This window comes from Spizellomyces punctatus, assembly GCF_000182565.1.
Source record: "Spizellomyces punctatus DAOM BR117 chromosome Unknown supercont1.2, whole genome shotgun sequence".
Classification (NCBI taxonomy): Eukaryota; Fungi; Chytridiomycota; class Chytridiomycetes; order Spizellomycetales; family Spizellomycetaceae; genus Spizellomyces; species Spizellomyces punctatus.
This window is the reverse complement of record NW_015971538.1, coordinates 348,103-366,625: the sequence shown is the minus strand read 5'-3', so window position 1 is coordinate 366,625 and position 18,523 is coordinate 348,103. Positions and strand designations below refer to the sequence as shown.

Genomic DNA, 18,523 nt, shown 5'->3' with positions numbered 1-18,523 from the left:
TTCGTTTTTTTTTTTTTTAATTTTGGTAGGCTGCTACTAGCAACGGTGAATCTGTTCAGAATGGGACGCCTACTCCCCAGCCTGAGATTCAGACTGCTACTGGGAACAGCGAACCGATTGGGACGCCTACTCCCCAGCCTGGAATTCAGGTTGCTACTGGGAACAGCGAACCGATTGGGACGCCTACTCCCCAGCCTACGATTCAGGTTGCTACTAGGAGCAGTGAACCGATTGGGACGCCCACTCCCCAGCCTACGATTCAGGTTGCTACTAGGAGCAGTGAACAGATTGGGACGCCTACTCCCCAGCCTACGATTCAGGTTGCTACTAGGAGCAGTGAACAGATTGGGACGCCTACTACCCAGGGTGGAATTCAAATCGTGACTTTTGGAGTGCAACCGACTCCCATTCCTGGAAATACTTTGGACACTGTGATCGTCACAGCTACCCGACCCGTTGGAGTGCAGTCGCCTATCGTCAACATTATCACGCCTGACCGGACAGATGTGTCCCCAGTTACGTCCAACCCGACATCAACGACACTGCAAGACATTTCCGTCATAATCCCTCCAGCTACGATTGGTGCCGCAGCAGCTACAGCAGTATGCAACTGTCCAGTGATTACCACAACTGTGATTCAGAATTGCCGGGCACAAACGTCACGAATTGCTATACCGCCGTCTTCGCAAGTTGTAGTTATAAGTGGGGTTCATAATGGCCAACCAACACCGACGCCTGCTCAGCCCATCTCGACAATAATCACAGTCCAGCAGGGTTCAACTAGTATTCAACCGCTACCTCCTGTTCAGACGATTCAAGTCGGTCAGTCAACGTTAGCACCTACCCCGACCCATCCCATGCTTCCGAATCGCATTTTGACAAACCCGACCTTGATTGCTGTGCCGACGGATCAAACCATGATCCATTCGACAGTGGCATCTCCTATTGCGACGCAGAATATCCCACCTATTCAGACAAACGTCCAAGGGACGCCCACCCCCACGCATACCATGTCTCAAAATCGGCAAGTGACGATTCAAGTCTCGTCAATGATACATCCGATCATGACGCCAGTAGCCACGCATACCATGTCTCAAAATCAGCAAGTGACGATTCAAGTCTCGTCAATGGTACATCCGATCATGACGCCATTAGCCACGCATATCATGTCTCAAAATCGGCAAGTAACGATTCAAGTCTCGTCAATGGTACATCCGATCATGACGCCAGTAGCCACGCATACCATGTCACAAAATCGGCAAGTAACGATTAATCAGGTGTCCACGATCGTACATCCGATTATGACAGCAGTAGCACCGCACACCATGCCCACACCTCAGAATTCACCTGGCGAAACTCCGCGAGCAGGCCATACAGTGTCGGGCCCTATTCAGACGGCGGTGCCACCACGATCATCAAACTCTTCCACTGTTGCAAATCGAGTGTTGACCACTCCCGCTGCAACTGGACGTGTGTCGACAACGAATGCACCTGGCACGGTTCAGCGAGGCGCTGGCACAGTCTCGCGTCCCGTCCCCACCGCAGTGCCGCCGAGATCTTCAAATACTGCAATCACTGCTCAAACAGTTCATGGCAAGGCCGGAACGGTTCAAGCATCATCAACTGTATTACAGCGAGTGCGGACCACTCTTGGCGCGGCTCAACGCGTCTCTACACCCAATCCTGCGACAGTTCCGATAGCTACCAGCACACCATCGCGCCAGACATCATCAGTAAAAGGTCAGCAACCGAGCACAGCTCCTACATCGCAGACGACACCGACATCAAACCGGAGCGGCGGAAAAAGGTACAATCTCCGCGCTAGGCGTTTCTGAAAATGAAAGCAAGGGTGGCAAAACCTAGCCTTACACAGTAACAGAAGAAAAAAGAACAAAAAAATGTCTCCTCTGTACCATATTGTAAAATAGTGTGTTTCGCTTGTCCGTAACGTCATTTCAACAAGCAGCAAACAAAATAAAACAGCAAAATATATAAATGGTCGGAGGGCAAACATTTCTGCTGACCTCATCAGCCAAGCCTCTCCATCAGAGGCTAAGCCATTGCCGCATGAAACGCCGTTTCAACCCCTAATCTTGCCGCTTTTGGCTGGGCCTTCGAACCGGGGGAAGGAACACCTGAAGTGTTACTTTTCACACTTGCCTTTTGGGTAAAGATGGGCTTTGGGCTAGTCGTAGGAGCAAGTGTGTGGATTGTCGTCTTTTGAACAAGTTGCTGTCGATTTGGGACGTTATTTCTTTACGGCAGGTGTCTTTTACGCTTGGACGTTAGATCCATTGCGAGTTTTTCGATAGATCGGCCTTGTTTCGCCAGCGCAGCTGGACTTTTACCGAGTATTTTGCTGGGACGGGAGTTTCTTTTTGTTTTTATTCTTGTTCGTCCCATCCTGCCCGCTCTATTTTGGGGGATCGATCAATTCGTGAGCACCACCAAGTCTCTCTTGCCAGGAGGTCGTGGCTCTAGAGGAAACGTTAGTCGAGATGGATCGAAGGGTAAGTTTGCAGGCGAGTGTGCGAGCTTATTACATTTTATGGAGTTGTATATGGTTTTGTGGAGGCGAACAGAGGCATGGAAACTGGAGCGGGTTTTTGGTATAACTCGTAGACATGATGGACGGGGGTGTCCTCCCGCCCAACGTTCCGTTCGGCGCCCTTGCCCCTGGCGCGTATAAAGAGGAGGAGGAGGGAAGGAGGAAGCGGGGGAAATTCAGTGTCGTTGTACTGTGATGGAATCCTTTCGTCAGCGTTTGATTAACCATCTGTTTTCCTCTTCTTGCTGCTGTCTTACTCTCTCCGTCCTCGTTTGTGCTCGTCCTTCTACCTCGTGTGCCCTTTTCTTCTCCTTACCATCTGAACCGTCATTACGTAATCATCGCCTTTCGCGCTCTCCCGCCCTTTTTCACACTTGCACAATGACCGTGTGATGGAAATTGAACGTTGGGACGCACCATCCACTTTGCTTCCGTCCTTTGTTGGAAACTTGCCGGGCACTTTTCTGTGTTCTTGCCCGCCGATACATTTGTCGTTGTTCGTTATCAGGGTAAGGGAAGTTACGGTACTGGCAATGCCCAACAGGTGCAGCTACAGAAACAACAGCAGCAGCAGCAGGGTGCCAAGGCTGGCAAGGTCATGACTGCAGAAGAGTTTGAGAGAATTTTGGAAAACAATACTGCTACGACTAGGATCACCTTATCCTCAGACCGACGATATCAGTCCGAAGACGACCTGTCAGATAATTCTATTGACAGAGCTCTGGCTTCGCAATCTGCTTTTTACGATTACGTGTCCACTCCTGGACAGCAACAACCACAGCATCCCCAGCAGCAACACGCACAACAGCCTAACGGCGTACACATCCCTTCTCGGACTCATCCAGTGCGGCAAAATACAGCACCACCTCGATTGTCAGAGTCTCACGACAACTACGACGACGATCTGATGGACACGCCACCGGTTCGAAGGAACGAAACGCAGTCTCTAGCGGATTTCCTGCGCAGTACGGGACCAGATGGTGTTGTGATATCCGCCAAAGATGCCAAAAAAGATAAGGAAAAGAAAAAGAAAAAGTCTACTGGTTTTTTTGGATTTGGAAAGAAGAATAAGAGAGAGGACCAGCAGAATGCTCAACCGCCCAAGCATGTTCAGTTGAAGATACCATATGATCCTTTTGCGAACAAGGAGAATCAAGCGCAAGGACAGCAGGTGAGATCACTATGCCTTTTTTATGGTCAATGTAAGGTAATGACAATTTTCCTCTTTCCAAGGATTATTTTGGTGTTCCCTCACACATATCGAATCGCGAAGTCCGCCGCAGTATCATCATTGCAGAGGACGAAGGACGTTTCGGGGCACCTCTCATTGATGTTTCAGCTGCAACCGGCCGACCACGTCGTCCGGAATCCATGCTACCGGAAGGTGGTCTCCGGGCGCCGTCACCCAGAGGACAGCAACAGTATGAAGCGTACTTTGGTCCGCCCCGTCAACAATCTTTGCCTCAGCAGCGTGCGAGTGTCCATCATTCACCACCACAGCAACCGCGCATGGACCAGGACCCGCAGTCTCAGCGACAACAAGAGCAAGGCGTGCCACCGCGTCGATCGCCTTCACCTCATGGGCGACTGGGTGAGCAAGGGCGACCAAAGAATGCTGTTGATCAACGGCCGACGCAGCCCTTGAACTACCCGCTATCCCTTATGCCGGATGAAGCCTTCCACGTCTCTCCTTTTGAGTCCAACTTTAAGTTCGAAGACCAGGTATTTCTCTCTGTCGAACCGCCAGCACATGTGGTTACCCAAGATATGGTGCACCAGGCCAACGTCCCCGAGTACCGCAATGATTATCTGCTCTCGGACGATGATGACGATGATGACGATTGGGATGATCACTACGATGATGATGATCGGTTTGATGATTTTGACGATCTAGACGAAGAAACGCTCAAAAACACCGAGCTGAATGCAATGATTGAGTACGGGATTTCGGATGTTGTCGGGCCGGAGAAAACTCGAAAGCCTGGTATGGCACCACCACGTCCCAAGAAGACTGTCAGTTTTTCTGCGGTTGTGGAAGAGTTGATGGGGGCTTGGGAGGATTCCGATGGCGAGTTCGAGTACGGGCCATTGTCTACATCTTTTACAGCACTGAAGGACAAGGAAGCGGAACGGATGCAATGGGAGGGAAGTGGAAGCGGAGAGAATGGTGTCGGTGTGGGACCGGTGATAACGTCGCGGGGATCTTCGTTGGTGTATTCTGCAGGAAAGCCATTAGATGGTGATGAAGTCCGGGGTGGAGAAGGGGCTCCCACTAACAGTCAAAGTGCCCCTGCGGTCGCAGTAGGAGCTGGAGTTGCAATGGGACAGCAAACAGGACATGCTCCTCCCACGGTGGCACCTGCTGCTGAACCGACCCCAGCTCATGCTCATACGACAACATCCCCTCCGGCATCAGTGCCGGTTGCGGCACCCGTCACTCCTCCCTCAACGCCCCAGACCGTTATGACAGCCGCCGCAACCCGCACGGCTTCCCTTTCGTCAGAAGCGGCGACCCCTAGTCCAGCATCCACTGCGGCTACATCACCCACACCTGTATCAACCGGCACAGGTACTGGGCCAACGCCACAGTCGACATCAACAGCGGGTAATCCACCAGTAGCGGCACCAACCCGGACGCGCAAAAAAGTCCGTCACGTCCAAATCCAAACCCGTGGTGCATCAATGAAGGAAGTCCAAACGCAAACGGTGTTGACTGTTGCAGCTCTCAATACCCAATTGGAGACACTGTCGGCAGAAGCTACCACGCTGTCAACCAAGCATGCGCAAACCCTCTCAACTGTCTCGTCACTTACCAGTGCAAAAGAGGTTGCGGAAAAGACCATCTCCACTCTCCAATCCGATCTGGATGCTTCTAAAGCCGAGAATCAGAGTTTGTTGGCAGAAGTCGTGCGGTTGCGTGAACTCGTGCGTGAAGGAGCGAGAGAGAAGGAGGAATTACGGGACGTTCTGGACAGTGATCGAAAGAGGTTTGATGCGCTGAGCGTACAAGCCTATGGAAAGATTAAAGAGTTGTTGATGGAGCGACACATCCTGGAGATGGAAGTGGGGACTGTAAAAGCACAGGTGAGACTTCGATCCTTGTTGAATGTGATTTTCTTGTCGCTGTATACCAACGATATGGATCTTTTTTTTTTTTTTTCTAGCTCCAATCACTCGAGTCCCAACATAAAGAATGGATGGAAGCTGATGCCGATGATGAGCAAGAACAAAAGGGGATGTAAAAAGCGGGCTGGAAGTGGATAGACGTGGTTTCTTGGATGGTTATCTATAGACTTGCGCGAAAGCGCATTACGGTAGTTTCTTACTTTTTTTTTTTTATCTCATGCTCCCTATAGACAGCAGAGGATGATCTTTTATAGTTGTGTTTAGGAATATTTTGAAGAATCTAGATAATGGCTTGTATGTGTGGTTCAAAGGAGCAAAGGTTTTTCATACTAGTTTCGTGCATTCACCTACTGTTACAAGGGTCCCCAAACGGCTCGAGTATATTTATTTTACAATAGGCTTTTTATCATGACACAATGCAGAATCCCGTCCTCGAGGAACGTGTCATCATCTACTCTATTGTACCCATGCCGTTCGTAAAACGCAACCTTATCGCATTGAGCATGCAATTCCAACTCTTCTAGACCTATTTCAAGGGCCTCTTCTTCGAGGGCCCCCAAGATACGTGATCCGAGACCTTTTGATCTATATTGTTTCAGGACACAAATGCGCCCTGGCTTTCCTCGTTTACGAGGTCCTGTGTGTTGGGGAAGTGGTAGGAGACGGGCCGTTGCGACGGGGATAGAGTTATGATAGGCGAGAAAGTGAATGCAGTGGTCGTCGTGAGCATCTGGTTCGGTATCTGGCGGACAGTTCTAAAATAACTTTAAAAAATGGGGCGCTATGCTCAAAGACTGATTTAAAAGTAACCTGTTCCTCTACAAATACTTGCACTCTAATGTCGATGGCCTTTTCAAAATCTTGTTTGGATGTTATTTTTCGAATAGAATAGTCGTCCAAACGCTCCATGTTTTTGTGCATGCTTTTTGTTTATCCTTCCCAAATAAGACTTTTGATTAGCGATAAACTGTTCCGATGACTAATCAAGTGAGTCATGCCGTTGCTATGACAACATGAGTGGACGGCAGGCGGACTTTGCAACGCATCATGCGGGGGGGCGTCCCGATTGATTTGCCAAAGGACTTGGACGGGAAGGGCTTTTTTAGGGCGTTTTTTTGTAGAATTACGTCGCTTATCGTTGCTTGCGTTTCGGTTTGATTTCCTGCAGGGAGACAGTTGGTTTGCCTTTAGCGCTTTAGAATATTACAGGAGGAAAATGGGAAACCAACTTTCGTCCTCCTCGTCACCATCGGCGCCGGCTGCGGACTACGATGAAGCTCGCGAGAGCAGTCTTCAAGCAACTAATCACCCGCCACCCGCAGTCGACGACGCATTCCCTAGTATACAGACTTCTTTGTCCACCGACTCCTCTTCGTCTTCTTCGTCTTCTACTTCATCTGCGCAACACAATTCACACTTGTATTCCACTTCAACATCGTCTTCGTCCTCTTCCTCGTCCTCGTCGTCTTCCAACGTACACCGCCACTCGAGTCGTGCCCGTAGGCGCCAACTGTTTAGTATCTCTCCACTTGTTCCGCCTTCTCTCATTTTCAGAAACGAGAGTCGAGGTGTGATGGATGCTCTTGGGGATGGGAATGACAGGAGAAATTTAAGAGTTTTGAGGAGATTGAGGACACCTTCTGAGAGACGTCCTGTGGATTCTACGAGAAATGAAGAGGAGGCTATGATGGACGTTGATCATCAAAACGAGAGTCAGCAGGACCAATCTGTACAAGTTGAGGATAGTCAACGTATGTGGTTACAGCGGATGTGTGCTTGGCAAGTTTTAAATACTTATAAACTTTTTCTTCTTATAGGACCTACCCTGCCCGGTTTTAATGAAATGTTTGGCTTCCCTGGGTCGCAGTCGTGGTCACCCTTATCACCAGCCCAACCACCACCTCCTCTACAACCATCTTCCCCCGCACCTCCACGATCATCAACCGACAGTTCCGTTGGAACATCTTCAAGTGTAGATTCATCGGACGTTCCGGGACTCGCTCGACCAGCCTCCACTATTCGCCGAAGATTTGTCAGAAGTCTATTAGAGGCCATCATGTCTGGGTTACCCTCTGTTGATGGAAGAAATACCACCACTACTAGCAACAATAATACCAGCAGTGCCGGAACGGCAACTGCTACCCCTACCGCGAGCGATAGAATCCAGCCGCCTGCAGGCATGCAGTCTGCAAATTTAACTGATTTGCTACAATTTCTTCGCTCTCCACCTCCGGGTGCTGGCACAATACAAATGTCACCAGCAGAAGGACCAGCGGGCTTGTCATCTTTTCTTAGAGCACTTCGCGGTCGTAGGGGACGAGAGGCCGAGGACGCAGATGGAGGAGCATCTAGACGCAGTCCCGTGCCGGTCTTGATTTTGATTGGACGTGCAGTTCGTCTGGCAAATGGGCAGAGCGTTCCAACAATGGAAGCAAACGCAACGGGTGAAACTGCTCCTGAAGCCGCTGCCCAAAACGCAACGGACGATCGTGCAAGTCGACTCTTTGGAGAGTTGGGTAATGAAGGTAATCCCTCTGTCGCCTCATTTGCTGAGTCGCTCCTTTCAACACCACCAGTGCCAGCGCCTGCGCCGGCTGAAGCAACCCCATCCACGACGAATACTTCTGCTCCTGAACAGCCTGCGGGTGAAGCGAATGCTGAGGGTACACCTGGTCAGGACCCTGCCAACCCGTCCGCTAGGAGGAGTATTCAGTTTATGATCTACTTTATTCCTAATCGAAGGCGAACGGGAGATGCAACTGCTGGCCCAACTGCAGCCTCGAATGTACCCATCCCTGGCGCTTCACCTGAAGCACCGACACCAGTGCCATTGTTTCCTACACAACCTGCCGAAGGTGATTCCCGTGATCGAAATCCATTTGCCGACATTCTAAGCTCGATTCCAGCTGGAATGCCTCCATTGACTCACCTGTTCACGGGAGGACAGAGTACAGGAGCAGTGGATGCTATTCGACCCGATGCCCCGCCAGCCTCAACAAATCTCGATGGCTCTAGTCCTTTTACCATGCCACTTCCCACAACGGATACCCTCAACCCCAATACCACAACAGATACCAATGCAGATCCAGCAACCGCAACCCAACGTCCTGGAGGTCGCAATGTTGTTGAGGACTTTGCCATCACCATTATTCTCCAATTAGTGAGCAACATGTTACGGGAAGGTTCCATGAACGGGCCTGGAGGCCTTTTGGGCGGTACATTGAGCCTAGATATTGCCACCGGCGCTGAAAATGCTGGAAATGGAATGAGCTATGAAGACTTGTTACGATTGGCAGAAGTCTTGGGCCCCGCGCGACCACGTAATGCGGAGCAATCGGATGTAGAGGCGCAGCTACCGACAGTCATATGGCATTCGAATGAAGCTGCTGGGGACGATAAAGATGATGCAAAGGGCAAACAAAGAGTAGATGATACGTCCTCGGTAGTCTCTATGGATATTGACGATCACGCTGAACCAAGGGTCGAGAATCCGGCCAAAGAGGAGAAGGACAAGGATGAAAAGGACGTGAAAACAGAGCCTGTGCAATGGGGTATCAAAGATTTACTGGCATCAACCCGTGAAAAATGCATGATTTGTTTGACGCCGTACGAAGAAGAGGATCAATTGAGGATAATGCGGTGTCGTCACGGGTTTCACAGAGAGTGCTTGGATCAGGTTGGTAATTAGCTGTTGTTTTCTACTTGTCCATCCTCTCGCTGACTCATTTGGAATCCATTTAGTGGCTAACACAATACCATAATTCATGTCCGCTCTGCCGCGACAAAGCTGTTCACAGCCCCGCAAGCCAGGAGGCTCCACCCAACATGTTTGGAGGTCAAACCTTCAACCCACCGTCCACAACCACGCCAACAACAACAACGACAACAACCCAAACATCGCCAACACCTGAGGAAGCAGGGAACGAACCCCGTCGTGGTGGATTCTTGAGACGTCTTATGGATATGTTCCCTGGACGACTGGGTGGCGGTCAGGAACAAACGGCTACTGCTCCGGCTGATGCAAGGCTGGGAACAGACAGACCTGGGTTGCCTGCTGCTGTTATTGTGTTTTTAGGGTAATGAGTTGTCGCTGGGTTAAAGGTTGTTGAGGCCTTTTTTGTACAAAGTTTGGGTCGAATGTGGGGAGATGGCTTTGTGGTGTAGGTCAATGGGGAGGGAAATGTTTCAATCTAGTAGGTTCATACGGTGTGTGGTGGAGGCGTGATGGCATTGTTTTGCTTTTCTTGTATAGAGATGTGTCATTGGAGGGTCAAGAATGTGAATAGCATTTTTCATACACGTTCATTAAAGATTGCCAATGACAGCGAGAATGAATGTCAAGTTAAAGACATGAAAATGAGTATCGCTAAAAACAGATCATCGCCTCGATATCTATTGTCCCAATGTATTCTTACCTTTGGGAACATCGTGCAAAAATAACATATAAACCAAAGATAATAAACTATTTTACAGAGATACAAAAGGAGCCAAAACTCACGTTCTTGCCACACCGAGCAAATCCTCCAACATCCTCCGAAGCATATCGCCTTCCATTCCCCCTGGTCCGCCCACTATGCCTACGAGGTTTTCAATGTCGGCGGACACGGTGCTTTCCGGTTGCGGTGTTCCGAGCGGTGGGTGAGGTGTAGACGGAACAAAGGGTGCAACAGGGGGCGCAGCTATAGATGCAGCAGGTACATTTCCCTCCTTCTGGCTCGCCTTTTTTCGAGCCCTCTCAGCAACTTCACATCCCTCTCTAACCCAATCTGGTATGACATCACAAGCGCTCTCAACTCGCTCACTTCTCAAAAAGTTTCCGGCACAAACGAGGGGAACACCCACATTATCTCTCCGCACCGTAACCGAATATGCACATTTTATTTCCTGTTCGTTGACGATGCCACGGGATTTGCGAAGCGTAGCGAGCCCCATCCATCCTTTTTCTTCTGGATCAAATGCAACGCGTCCAAACCGTTCCCAGTAATTGACGCCGGATTCTTCATTTAACAGTTCGTAGACGCATACTTTTCCTTCGGAGAGGATGGAGAGTGGGAGGCCGACAAGGTCGGCAAAGCTTTGGTTTGCACGGACGATTTCGCCAGTACGGCGCCACAGGGCGGACGGAACACCTTGGATGGAAAAGGCCAGGTCGTACTCTAAACAGAGTCGCTCAAAGATTTCTTCGGAAGCGAGGAGTTCGGCATCGGTGACCGTTCGGGCTAGCGCTGCAAAACCTGTTTGAAAGGCTGAGACGACAGATAAGATGCGTTGGCGGGACATTGCTGTGCATTGCGTTGAGAGGTGGTGTCCCAGTCGAGCGTAGCCGGTTGTGTAATCGTGGGGATTGAGAAGCCCGGCGCTGCGTTTGGCGTCCAACACGTGAGCTAGCCGGTCACTAGCCTGGAAGAGGTTTGAAGGTTGATCACCGGCGGCCGTCAGGTAAAACTTTTCGAGGGTGGTGAAGGGACAGGTCATACACCGGGAGCTACCTTTGCCTGTGCATGCGTGGGGAGCGGAGGATGTCGGGAGTTCGTCTCCGGTGGTAGCAGAGACGGCTGACCAGAGTTCGGCCAGAGCGGCAAATTCGGATCCAACTGAGGCGCTGGCGAAAAAGTTATTGGGGGGTTGAGGGAAGCTTGGTGCCGAGTATACAAAGTTGGCACAGGGCTGGGCTTGCTGAGGACCGGATCCCAGTTGCTGTTGCTGTTGCTGATGTTTTGATGAGGTTGATGGCGGTGGAGGTGTGTCATTGGTAATCGTTGACGGAGCCAGAGATGTGTGAGTTGAGTTTGGCGTCCCTGGTGTGACAGATCTGGACCCTGGATTAGGTGAAAAGGACGGATGCGATTGGTATGGCGAGGAAGGTGTAATTTCTCGCTTGGGAATTACGTGTTCGTCAAATACAGGTGATTGTCGAGGGGGTGGTACCGTGGTGGAGTGTGATGCAAAAGATAGTAGTCCGGGTGGTAGGGCAGAGAGATTTGCGGATGGGAGTGGAGTCTTGAAAGTAGCTTCTGCCAGTGCGGTGAATGGTTGCTGGATGCTGGGGTTGAAAGATGCTGTGCCGTTAAAGGCCACATTAGAGTTTAGGCTGGTTGAGGTAGACGGTGCGGGAGTAGGAGGCACTATGTCCTTCCCATTCAATAATCCAACAAACGAGAGCTGCTGGGATGCGAAAGGCTGCAATGATGAAAGTGCGGTGGAAGAGGTAATAGTGTTGCCTGATGTGGTGGTTGTAATCGACGGACTTTCCGTGGTCGCACTCACTGGTAGCATGTCCCCAGCTAGCGGTGTTGATGGAGCACTGCCTGCAGATGCAGACATCAGCGCACCGCCCACCGTCTCAATTGTCAAAGGCGGCGTCAGCCCAATAGCAGCTAATGGCCCCGATACCAATCTTGGGGCCAACTTAAATTCCGTCGAACGGGATTTGACTGGTGCAGGTCGGATAGTTACGGGGCAGGTATTGCAGGGTTTGGGTAGTTCTCCACGTTTCGGTGCGTCCATGCACAGATGTGCCATGCCCTTTCTAACGCATCTCCCACATGGGCGTGCCTCGTCGCACGACATGTGGGCTTTGCGACAGAGGATACATGCTTGACACACTTTCCTTCGTTTGCAGTCCTTGCGCACGATTTCTTCACCTGATGCTGTAGTGCCTGTAGATGTGACGCTTGAGGGCGGCCGGTCAATCCCGGGTAGAGATCCAAGTAGGAGACATTCACCGGCAGATTGGGCTTGGGCTTGAAAAATAAGCTGTTGCTGTTGCTGCTGAACTTGCTGCTCGACCCGTGTTGTTACTGGATTCCCATCAATTCCCACGGGACAGCCTTCAACGGTCTTTCTTGCAGCATCCACTTTTTTCCTCAATGCTGCTGTTTTCTTCTTCACCTTGCCAGCGCCACTAGCCCTACTCTCTCCCTCTCTATGTATCACAGGCCCACTCTGACGTTTTCTCTCATCCTCAACCTCGACAACAACTGTCTCCTCAAATCCCAATCCTTCCTCAAACTTGCCCATGTCGACCATTTCACGGAACATGGCATCGAGATCCTCAATCTGCACCATGCCAGGAAGTGATAAAAGATCGTCTGTAAAGTCATGGTGTTGCTGGAGGTACTCTCGTGCGACATTGGAGGGAAGACCTTGTGGGTTGCCACAACCAAGTCGTCTATCGCCGATGGGAATAAGGGGAATGGTCGGTGAGCGCTTGGAGGAAGTGCCTTGGGGCGGACACATTCTGGAGGTGAATGTAACAAAACTGACTATTTTAAAAACGGAGAAGTAATCGGATTCGATTGTATCATTTGGATAAGGATGGGTATCAGGAAAACAGCCCCTACATCGTTCAGGAAACAAAGATCAGCACAGCAAGCCAGATCTCGCAGTTCACTCGCAACATCTACCTTTGCTCTTGAACCTCTCACTACAAAAAAATCAACGTCCAAAACCCTCCCCCAACAAGCACGCTGGAGCCCTAAAAAATAAGGATAAATTCCTGCAATCTCTCCCAATGGAATTGAGAAATTCCCCAAAAAACTTGAACGAAAGCCCATCAGCGGAAACTTTAAATGGGGAGCGGGAGAATTATCCAATGAAATCAATTGTGGCACAGTCATACAAATCTCGCGACTAAGCATTAGCCAAGCCACATCAATCGTAAGCAAACCGATTTTGCCCTTCATCGTTCTTGTACTGGTGTCGGGCAAGTTGCATCAAGCCATAAACATAGCATTACTGCCGACACACTGCGCCAAATATCCAGAATAGACTGATAGTGAACATGTCCAGATCCAAATGAGATTCTGCCAAAAGCATTCAATCTGCTTGGGATACCACCACGGGAAGCGTTTTCGATACGAGTTCCATCTCATTTGCAGTGCGAGCATCAATTCAATCCCGGCACAAATGCCGCTCCAATAAGCAAGCACGCATCATTAATACAAACGATAAACAAAAAATTGGTATCTATTAAGTCATTAAAATCAGTACGCAAACAACTATCTAAGAATGCACAACTAACGTAGGACTTGACTCCCCCGCTCCCCCTCCCTCCAAAAACTATCCCCCCGTTCCAAAGCCAACTGAGAATTGGAATGCGGAGCCAACTGAGAATTGGAAAGCGGAGTCAAGAGGACAGCTGTCGAGTTCTGGTTTACCACGGGTTTGTTGTTTGATTTAACGGTGCCAGAGCGGGTTGAAGAGCGCTGCCCCGCTTGTTGGCCTTGAAGAGAGGCGGAGAGGTTGTTGGAGGATCGAGCGCGAGATTCTTGTTTATTGACGATGAGGCTATAGAGTAAGTCGGTTAGTACTGACCAACGTCGAAGAAAAAACATAATACACATACTTGTAGGTAGCGGTAATGAAAATCGGATACGTCATGAGCGCCGAGGCGAAAATCCAGTTGAACCCGAAAAAGATAGCGGCTGGCAAGAGGGAAAGGATCTTGACACGGAGGATGCCGTAAAAGAAAAGGACGGCGCCGTACGAGACTTCCATGCAGAATGTCCCGCCCAAACTGACAATGAGCTGCCATGCCACAGAAAGGAAGGATGAGAATCGAATGGTTTCAAAACGCTATGCTGTCTATTCATTGAGAAACCTACCATCATGATAGCTCTCCGGAACTCATTGTTGACACCTCCATCGGCACTAGCCACAGCCTCCACATTACTCCTCAATATCAGCAGCAACTTCAACCCAAAATAAATCGCCAACATTCCCAACAAAATAGTGTACAACCCCCATAGCACGTAATGGATTTCATTGTATGTTGCAGCCAGTTCATAGTTGCCATTATCGCGAGCGATGCCGTCCAGGAGGGCAAAGAGGGGGAGGGTGATGGTTGGCACGAGGAGATAAACAAAGAGCAGAAAATTCAGGAGACGGGGGGAGGGAAGGCGGGAACGGGAGATGATGGAAACGTCTCCTGAGCGTTTAGAGCCAGTGACGTAGGACTTGGGCGTTGCGTAGATTCTAGATGGTACATGATCGACATGAGACTTCTTGCAGGTCCCACCCAGATTGATATCGAAAGAAACAACTTACATGCCAATGGTGAAGTACACTCCAGCATGCCACAATGCAATCCATGGCCAATCATGCTATCAGACAGTCCATCAGTCCCAACTCAACAAACAATCGAACATGGAAGCAAAAGAACTCACGAAAAACTCTTTGACGGCATTACTCTTGAACACATCCGCCGCAATCAAAGTTGTGTAGATGAACCGGCCAAAGATATGAATGGTCGCGGGGAAGATGAATCCCTCCGTCGCGCGGGGCTTGACGGCTCCATCAATGACATCGAAAATTCCTAACCCCTGCTTCCAAAGCCGTTGGTAGATTTTTTTGTATATGAGGTAAAGACCGAGACCTGTTGAATACCATTAGCAAACTTATTCTTGTTGATCAAGGATGATGCAAGTACATACAGAAGAGGGGCAGGGCAATAATGGAGTGCACTGTTGAAAGCGAAAAACAGTGTCAGACAACAGCATGTGTAAAAAGACTCACACCAAAGCAAAACCGACCGATATAAAACGTTTTCCACATTGTGGCATGCTTGCAACCGCTCACACGAACTGTTGACCGAAGGGTTAACACATATTGACCATACTGCACGACGTAGCACGAACACTCACATCGAAAATCACACCATTCCGTTCCAAACCACTGCACAATCGACCACAAACCATTAGTATGGACGTTCTATACGCACAGGCACCCGATCAAGGCCAAAAGCTCGAGCACCGTACCTCATCCTCCATGTTGAAAATCAAAATATGCAAGCACCCCAACAACCAAGGGAAGACTCAAGACCTCGCAAATAAAAATGTCCAAAAGGCTACAAAAAAAAACTACCTCACAAAACGGGAACAAGATAAGCTAAACCAGTTTTAAAATGTTTGGTCAGAGGTATCCCCTATAGCCTGTCCTTTCCATAAAAAAGCCCCATTTCATTCATCGACCGTTAGGTTACCGAACGGATCTAGAAAATCGGTCACAAAAAAACGGTCCAAAAATAGTAACACGAGTCCCACCAACCAGTCTCCAAAAAATGTTGGACAAACAAACTTTTGTCGGCCAGAGACAAAGAAAAAGCTTTCTTGTCTATCCAATCGGTCGCAAACAATTCTAAAACTTGGGACGTGGCTAAGGTGCGTCTCGCGTCTTTTTGAGGGGCACCTCCGCCGTTTCCCCGCATCCCGCGCGGCCCCACCACCGTCGATCGCATTCCGGTCCGCATTGTGTACCAAAATAAAAGCACGCGTCCCATCGATATTCAAAACAATGATTTGGACATATTGAGCATCGAAACATAGCGCATGGCGACATGTTGACCTATGCAAAAAGGAGCACTTCAAACTAATTCCAAAAATACACACACGCGAACATAAAGCTGTGACAAAATCTCCCACCTATACGCGCCTGCGACACCATCAGCTTACCAATAAAAGTGCGCCCAGCCGCTCGCAAACAAAAATGAACGACATTTACTGAATGCAGTAGCAAACAAGTGGCACTTTTTTCCGTGGTTGGAGCCATGGACTTTGATTGTAGTGTTCATACGATTTATTCATTTAGGGTAAATATATTCCGTGGACACTTGCTCTATAGTTCTGTTTGCCTAAAAAGGACGAACGAGTTGAAGCTTGCAGCCGCCCCAAATGACAATCATTACAATTGGACTATGCAGGTCCGCGCTCCAAAAAGACACAAATCATGCTTCCTCGTCTTCTTTTTCGTTTCCATGCATTGGCGAGTCCATTGACCTCCCATCTTCACCATCCTGTGAGCCAAATTAATTAGATGTGTCCACGCGGTGGGTACATTGCAAGTTATGGCATTGACTCCGGCTCCGTGTGATGGTGGGCGCGAGTAGACGAGCCTGTCTGTGCGCTTTTTGCTTTCATGGTTGCCAGATATGCGCGCGCTCTTGCAAGTCGCTCTGCTTTGAGTTTTGTAGGATCTGTCATCTGGGAGTTTGTACTTGCATGGGACGTTGGTGCAGTGTCATTTGCCACAGTCGTTTGACCCTCATGAACGGAGTGTCCATCGCGTCTGCTTTTGTAGTACATATGAAACTCGTTCCATGGGAGTAGGAACGCAAACCGGGGGTCACCGCGATTCTTCTCCTTGACTTTGGCTTCAAACGAAGGCCCATTCCGCGCCACAAAGGAGGCCATTTTGTCAATGATGGTTTGAAGGTCTGGTGGTGGGATACTAATGTCCCTGTCAGGGAGTATTCTAATGTTTAGGGTTGTATTTTGTACTTGCCTCATGGCCGCCTGTGGGAGTCCGCCTCCTCGGAAAGCAGTCCACGTTAGCGGTGCCGTTGAGAGATCAGGAGTAGCTGGAGCATCCTCAGGTTGATGAACTTGTTGTTCCTCATCGTCGCTATCGCTATCGCTACCGTACGCAGTTAACCCAGCCAAACCCGATTTCAGGACTGACCGCACGTGTTTGTAATAAGGATGCAAGCTGTGCTGCATGTGCAGAAACCCAAAATCGGGGTTGGTGGCTTGTTTGGCTTGGATGAGGACCTCCATCTGGGGGTTTGTGCTGTTATTGATGAACGTTGCTGTTTTCTCGATAATGTCTGCTATACGTTGGTTGGACGGCTGATGTGGGTAGCTTCAGCAAATGAGGGACCACAATTGCCTGACACGTAGAACATATACCGTGATCATGGCAGCCGGTACTGCATACTTGAGTTGGACCTTTTGGTCCGCGTTCAAGATCTCCGTCTCCCCCATCTTGCCCATAACATTACCATCTCCCGGCCCATAATCATAATAAATCTCCTTCTTGTTCTCCTCTAATCCCCGTCTTCGCTTCTCCTCCAAGTACTCCACCCTCTCGTCCTCCGACATATCAAACAGCGTCTCCTCCTCCGAATCCACATCCCGATACCGCTCCTCGTCGCACAAATCCTCCTCTGAGTCTGCTTCTGGAATCTGACAAACAGGTTGATCACATATGGCAAGATCGTCAAGCAGGTTGCGGACGTCGAATCTGGTGTTGTCAGAGAAGTGCCAAAGATGGGTGTATCAGATATCCGTCTTAGCCTCTGTCTCAGTTGATTCAAAGTTTATTTGGTTACCGTAATATAGCGAGCGCAAAAGCACTCGCATAACCCTGCATCAGTAGACACTAACTTTTTTGTAGTTCAAACCCACAATTGGATAGTTCCATGCCACATTGCAAGCATAACCCATCTTATGACCTCACGTTTTTGTTTAGGCATTACCTATCCATCCACACCCCATTCTCTTCGTCATGCCATGGTTGCAGAAGAGACTCGACCGTCTCTGCCAAAGCGTCATTTCGAAACAATGTGCATCCGTAGCCGAACACAAGAAGCTCGCTGTGGTGCGCTGATGGATTGCGTGTGGTGCGATCTTGTTTTTGAGAATGGGACATGCGGGGTCGTCTTGATTGCTTGTTTGCATACACGAGTTCATCATGCCGCAAGCTGTTTATAGGATCCACGTGACTTTGGACATTGTCTCCATCTTTGTTTTTGGCAGGTCACAGCCGTGTTTCCGGTCGCATAACTATCGGCGTACTCTAACCCCATAGCATGTGAATAGAATGGTGAATGCGTCAAGTGGGAAGCATGAAACTCTCAACCAGAAGATGATTGATGAACAGGAGGAGTGTTTTACTGGAAGAGTCCGAAACATGCCACGGAACAGAAAGGCCACAACCAGGCTACCAAATCATCCGTCAAGCCGCACCGAGGATTCGATGGCCCCACCAATCTTTATGTATCAGAATTACACGAGCCAAAATCTGAAGCGGGCTGCGTTTGAACTGGTATGCGTCAAGTGCAACCAAAACATG

At 49.5% G+C, this 18,523-nt stretch overlaps 7 protein-coding genes across 7 annotated transcripts in view; 3 read left to right on the top strand and 4 right to left on the bottom strand.

The window, feature by feature from the left end:
* The window catches only part of SPPG_01002 (uncharacterized protein), a gene marked incomplete at both ends in the record, with an annotated part of 2,047 nt that extends 212 nt beyond the window's left edge, over window positions 1–1,835 (top strand). Inside the window, one exon of the mRNA XM_016749327.1 lies at window positions 30–1,835. Coding sequence (XP_016611560.1) covers window positions 30–1,835 — 1,806 coding nt within the window. The remainder of the gene's footprint in view (window positions 1–29) is intronic.
* A 436-nt stretch (window positions 1,836–2,271) lies between these two features.
* On the top strand, window positions 2,272–6,000 carry SPPG_01001 (uncharacterized protein). Its single transcript, XM_016749326.1, has 4 exons — window positions 2,272–2,510; window positions 3,057–3,719; window positions 3,782–5,632; window positions 5,713–6,000. The coding sequence occupies exons 1-4, from the start codon at window positions 2,499–2,501 to the stop codon at window positions 5,788–5,790; spliced, it is 2,604 nt and encodes an 867-aa protein (XP_016611559.1). The 5' UTR covers window positions 2,272–2,498; the 3' UTR covers window positions 5,791–6,000.
* On the bottom strand, window positions 5,978–6,620 carry SPPG_01000 (uncharacterized protein). The gene is made up of 2 exons (XM_016749325.1): window positions 6,485–6,620; window positions 5,978–6,429 (listed from the first exon to the last, which is right to left on the bottom strand). The coding sequence occupies exons 1-2, from the start codon at window positions 6,593–6,595 to the stop codon at window positions 6,064–6,066; spliced, it is 477 nt and encodes a 158-aa protein (XP_016611558.1). The 5' UTR covers window positions 6,596–6,620; the 3' UTR covers window positions 5,978–6,063.
* A 118-nt stretch (window positions 6,621–6,738) lies between these two features.
* On the top strand, window positions 6,739–10,041 carry SPPG_00999 (uncharacterized protein). Its single transcript, XM_016749324.1, has 3 exons — window positions 6,739–7,425; window positions 7,492–9,350; window positions 9,416–10,041. Exons 1-3 carry the CDS (start codon window positions 6,891–6,893, stop codon window positions 9,752–9,754), a joined length of 2,733 nt encoding a protein of 910 aa, XP_016611557.1. The 5' UTR covers window positions 6,739–6,890; the 3' UTR covers window positions 9,755–10,041.
* SPPG_00998 (uncharacterized protein) lies at window positions 10,036–13,198 on the bottom strand. The gene is made up of 2 exons (XM_016749323.1): window positions 13,081–13,198; window positions 10,036–13,013 (listed from the first exon to the last, which is right to left on the bottom strand). Exon 2 carries the CDS (start codon window positions 12,911–12,913, stop codon window positions 10,169–10,171), a length of 2,745 nt encoding a protein of 914 aa, XP_016611556.1. The 5' UTR covers window positions 12,914–13,013; window positions 13,081–13,198; the 3' UTR covers window positions 10,036–10,168.
* Window positions 13,199–13,624: 426 nt separating this feature from the next.
* Window positions 13,625–15,812, bottom strand: SPPG_00997 (uncharacterized protein). The gene is made up of 10 exons (XM_016749322.1): window positions 15,722–15,812; window positions 15,433–15,665; window positions 15,319–15,349; window positions 15,208–15,258; window positions 15,109–15,138; window positions 14,842–15,050; window positions 14,723–14,778; window positions 14,281–14,650; window positions 14,022–14,203; window positions 13,625–13,963 (listed from the first exon to the last, which is right to left on the bottom strand). The coding sequence occupies exons 2-10, from the start codon at window positions 15,442–15,444 to the stop codon at window positions 13,693–13,695; spliced, it is 1,212 nt and encodes a 403-aa protein (XP_016611555.1). The 5' UTR covers window positions 15,445–15,665; window positions 15,722–15,812; the 3' UTR covers window positions 13,625–13,692.
* Window positions 15,813–15,821: 9 nt separating this feature from the next.
* Window positions 15,822–18,172, bottom strand: SPPG_00996 (uncharacterized protein). Its single transcript, XM_016749321.1, has 3 exons — window positions 17,359–18,172; window positions 16,955–17,298; window positions 15,822–16,900 (listed from the first exon to the last, which is right to left on the bottom strand). Exons 1-3 carry the CDS (start codon window positions 17,548–17,550, stop codon window positions 16,516–16,518), a joined length of 921 nt encoding a protein of 306 aa, XP_016611554.1. The 5' UTR covers window positions 17,551–18,172; the 3' UTR covers window positions 15,822–16,515.
* Window positions 18,173–18,523: the final 351 nt, after the last annotated feature.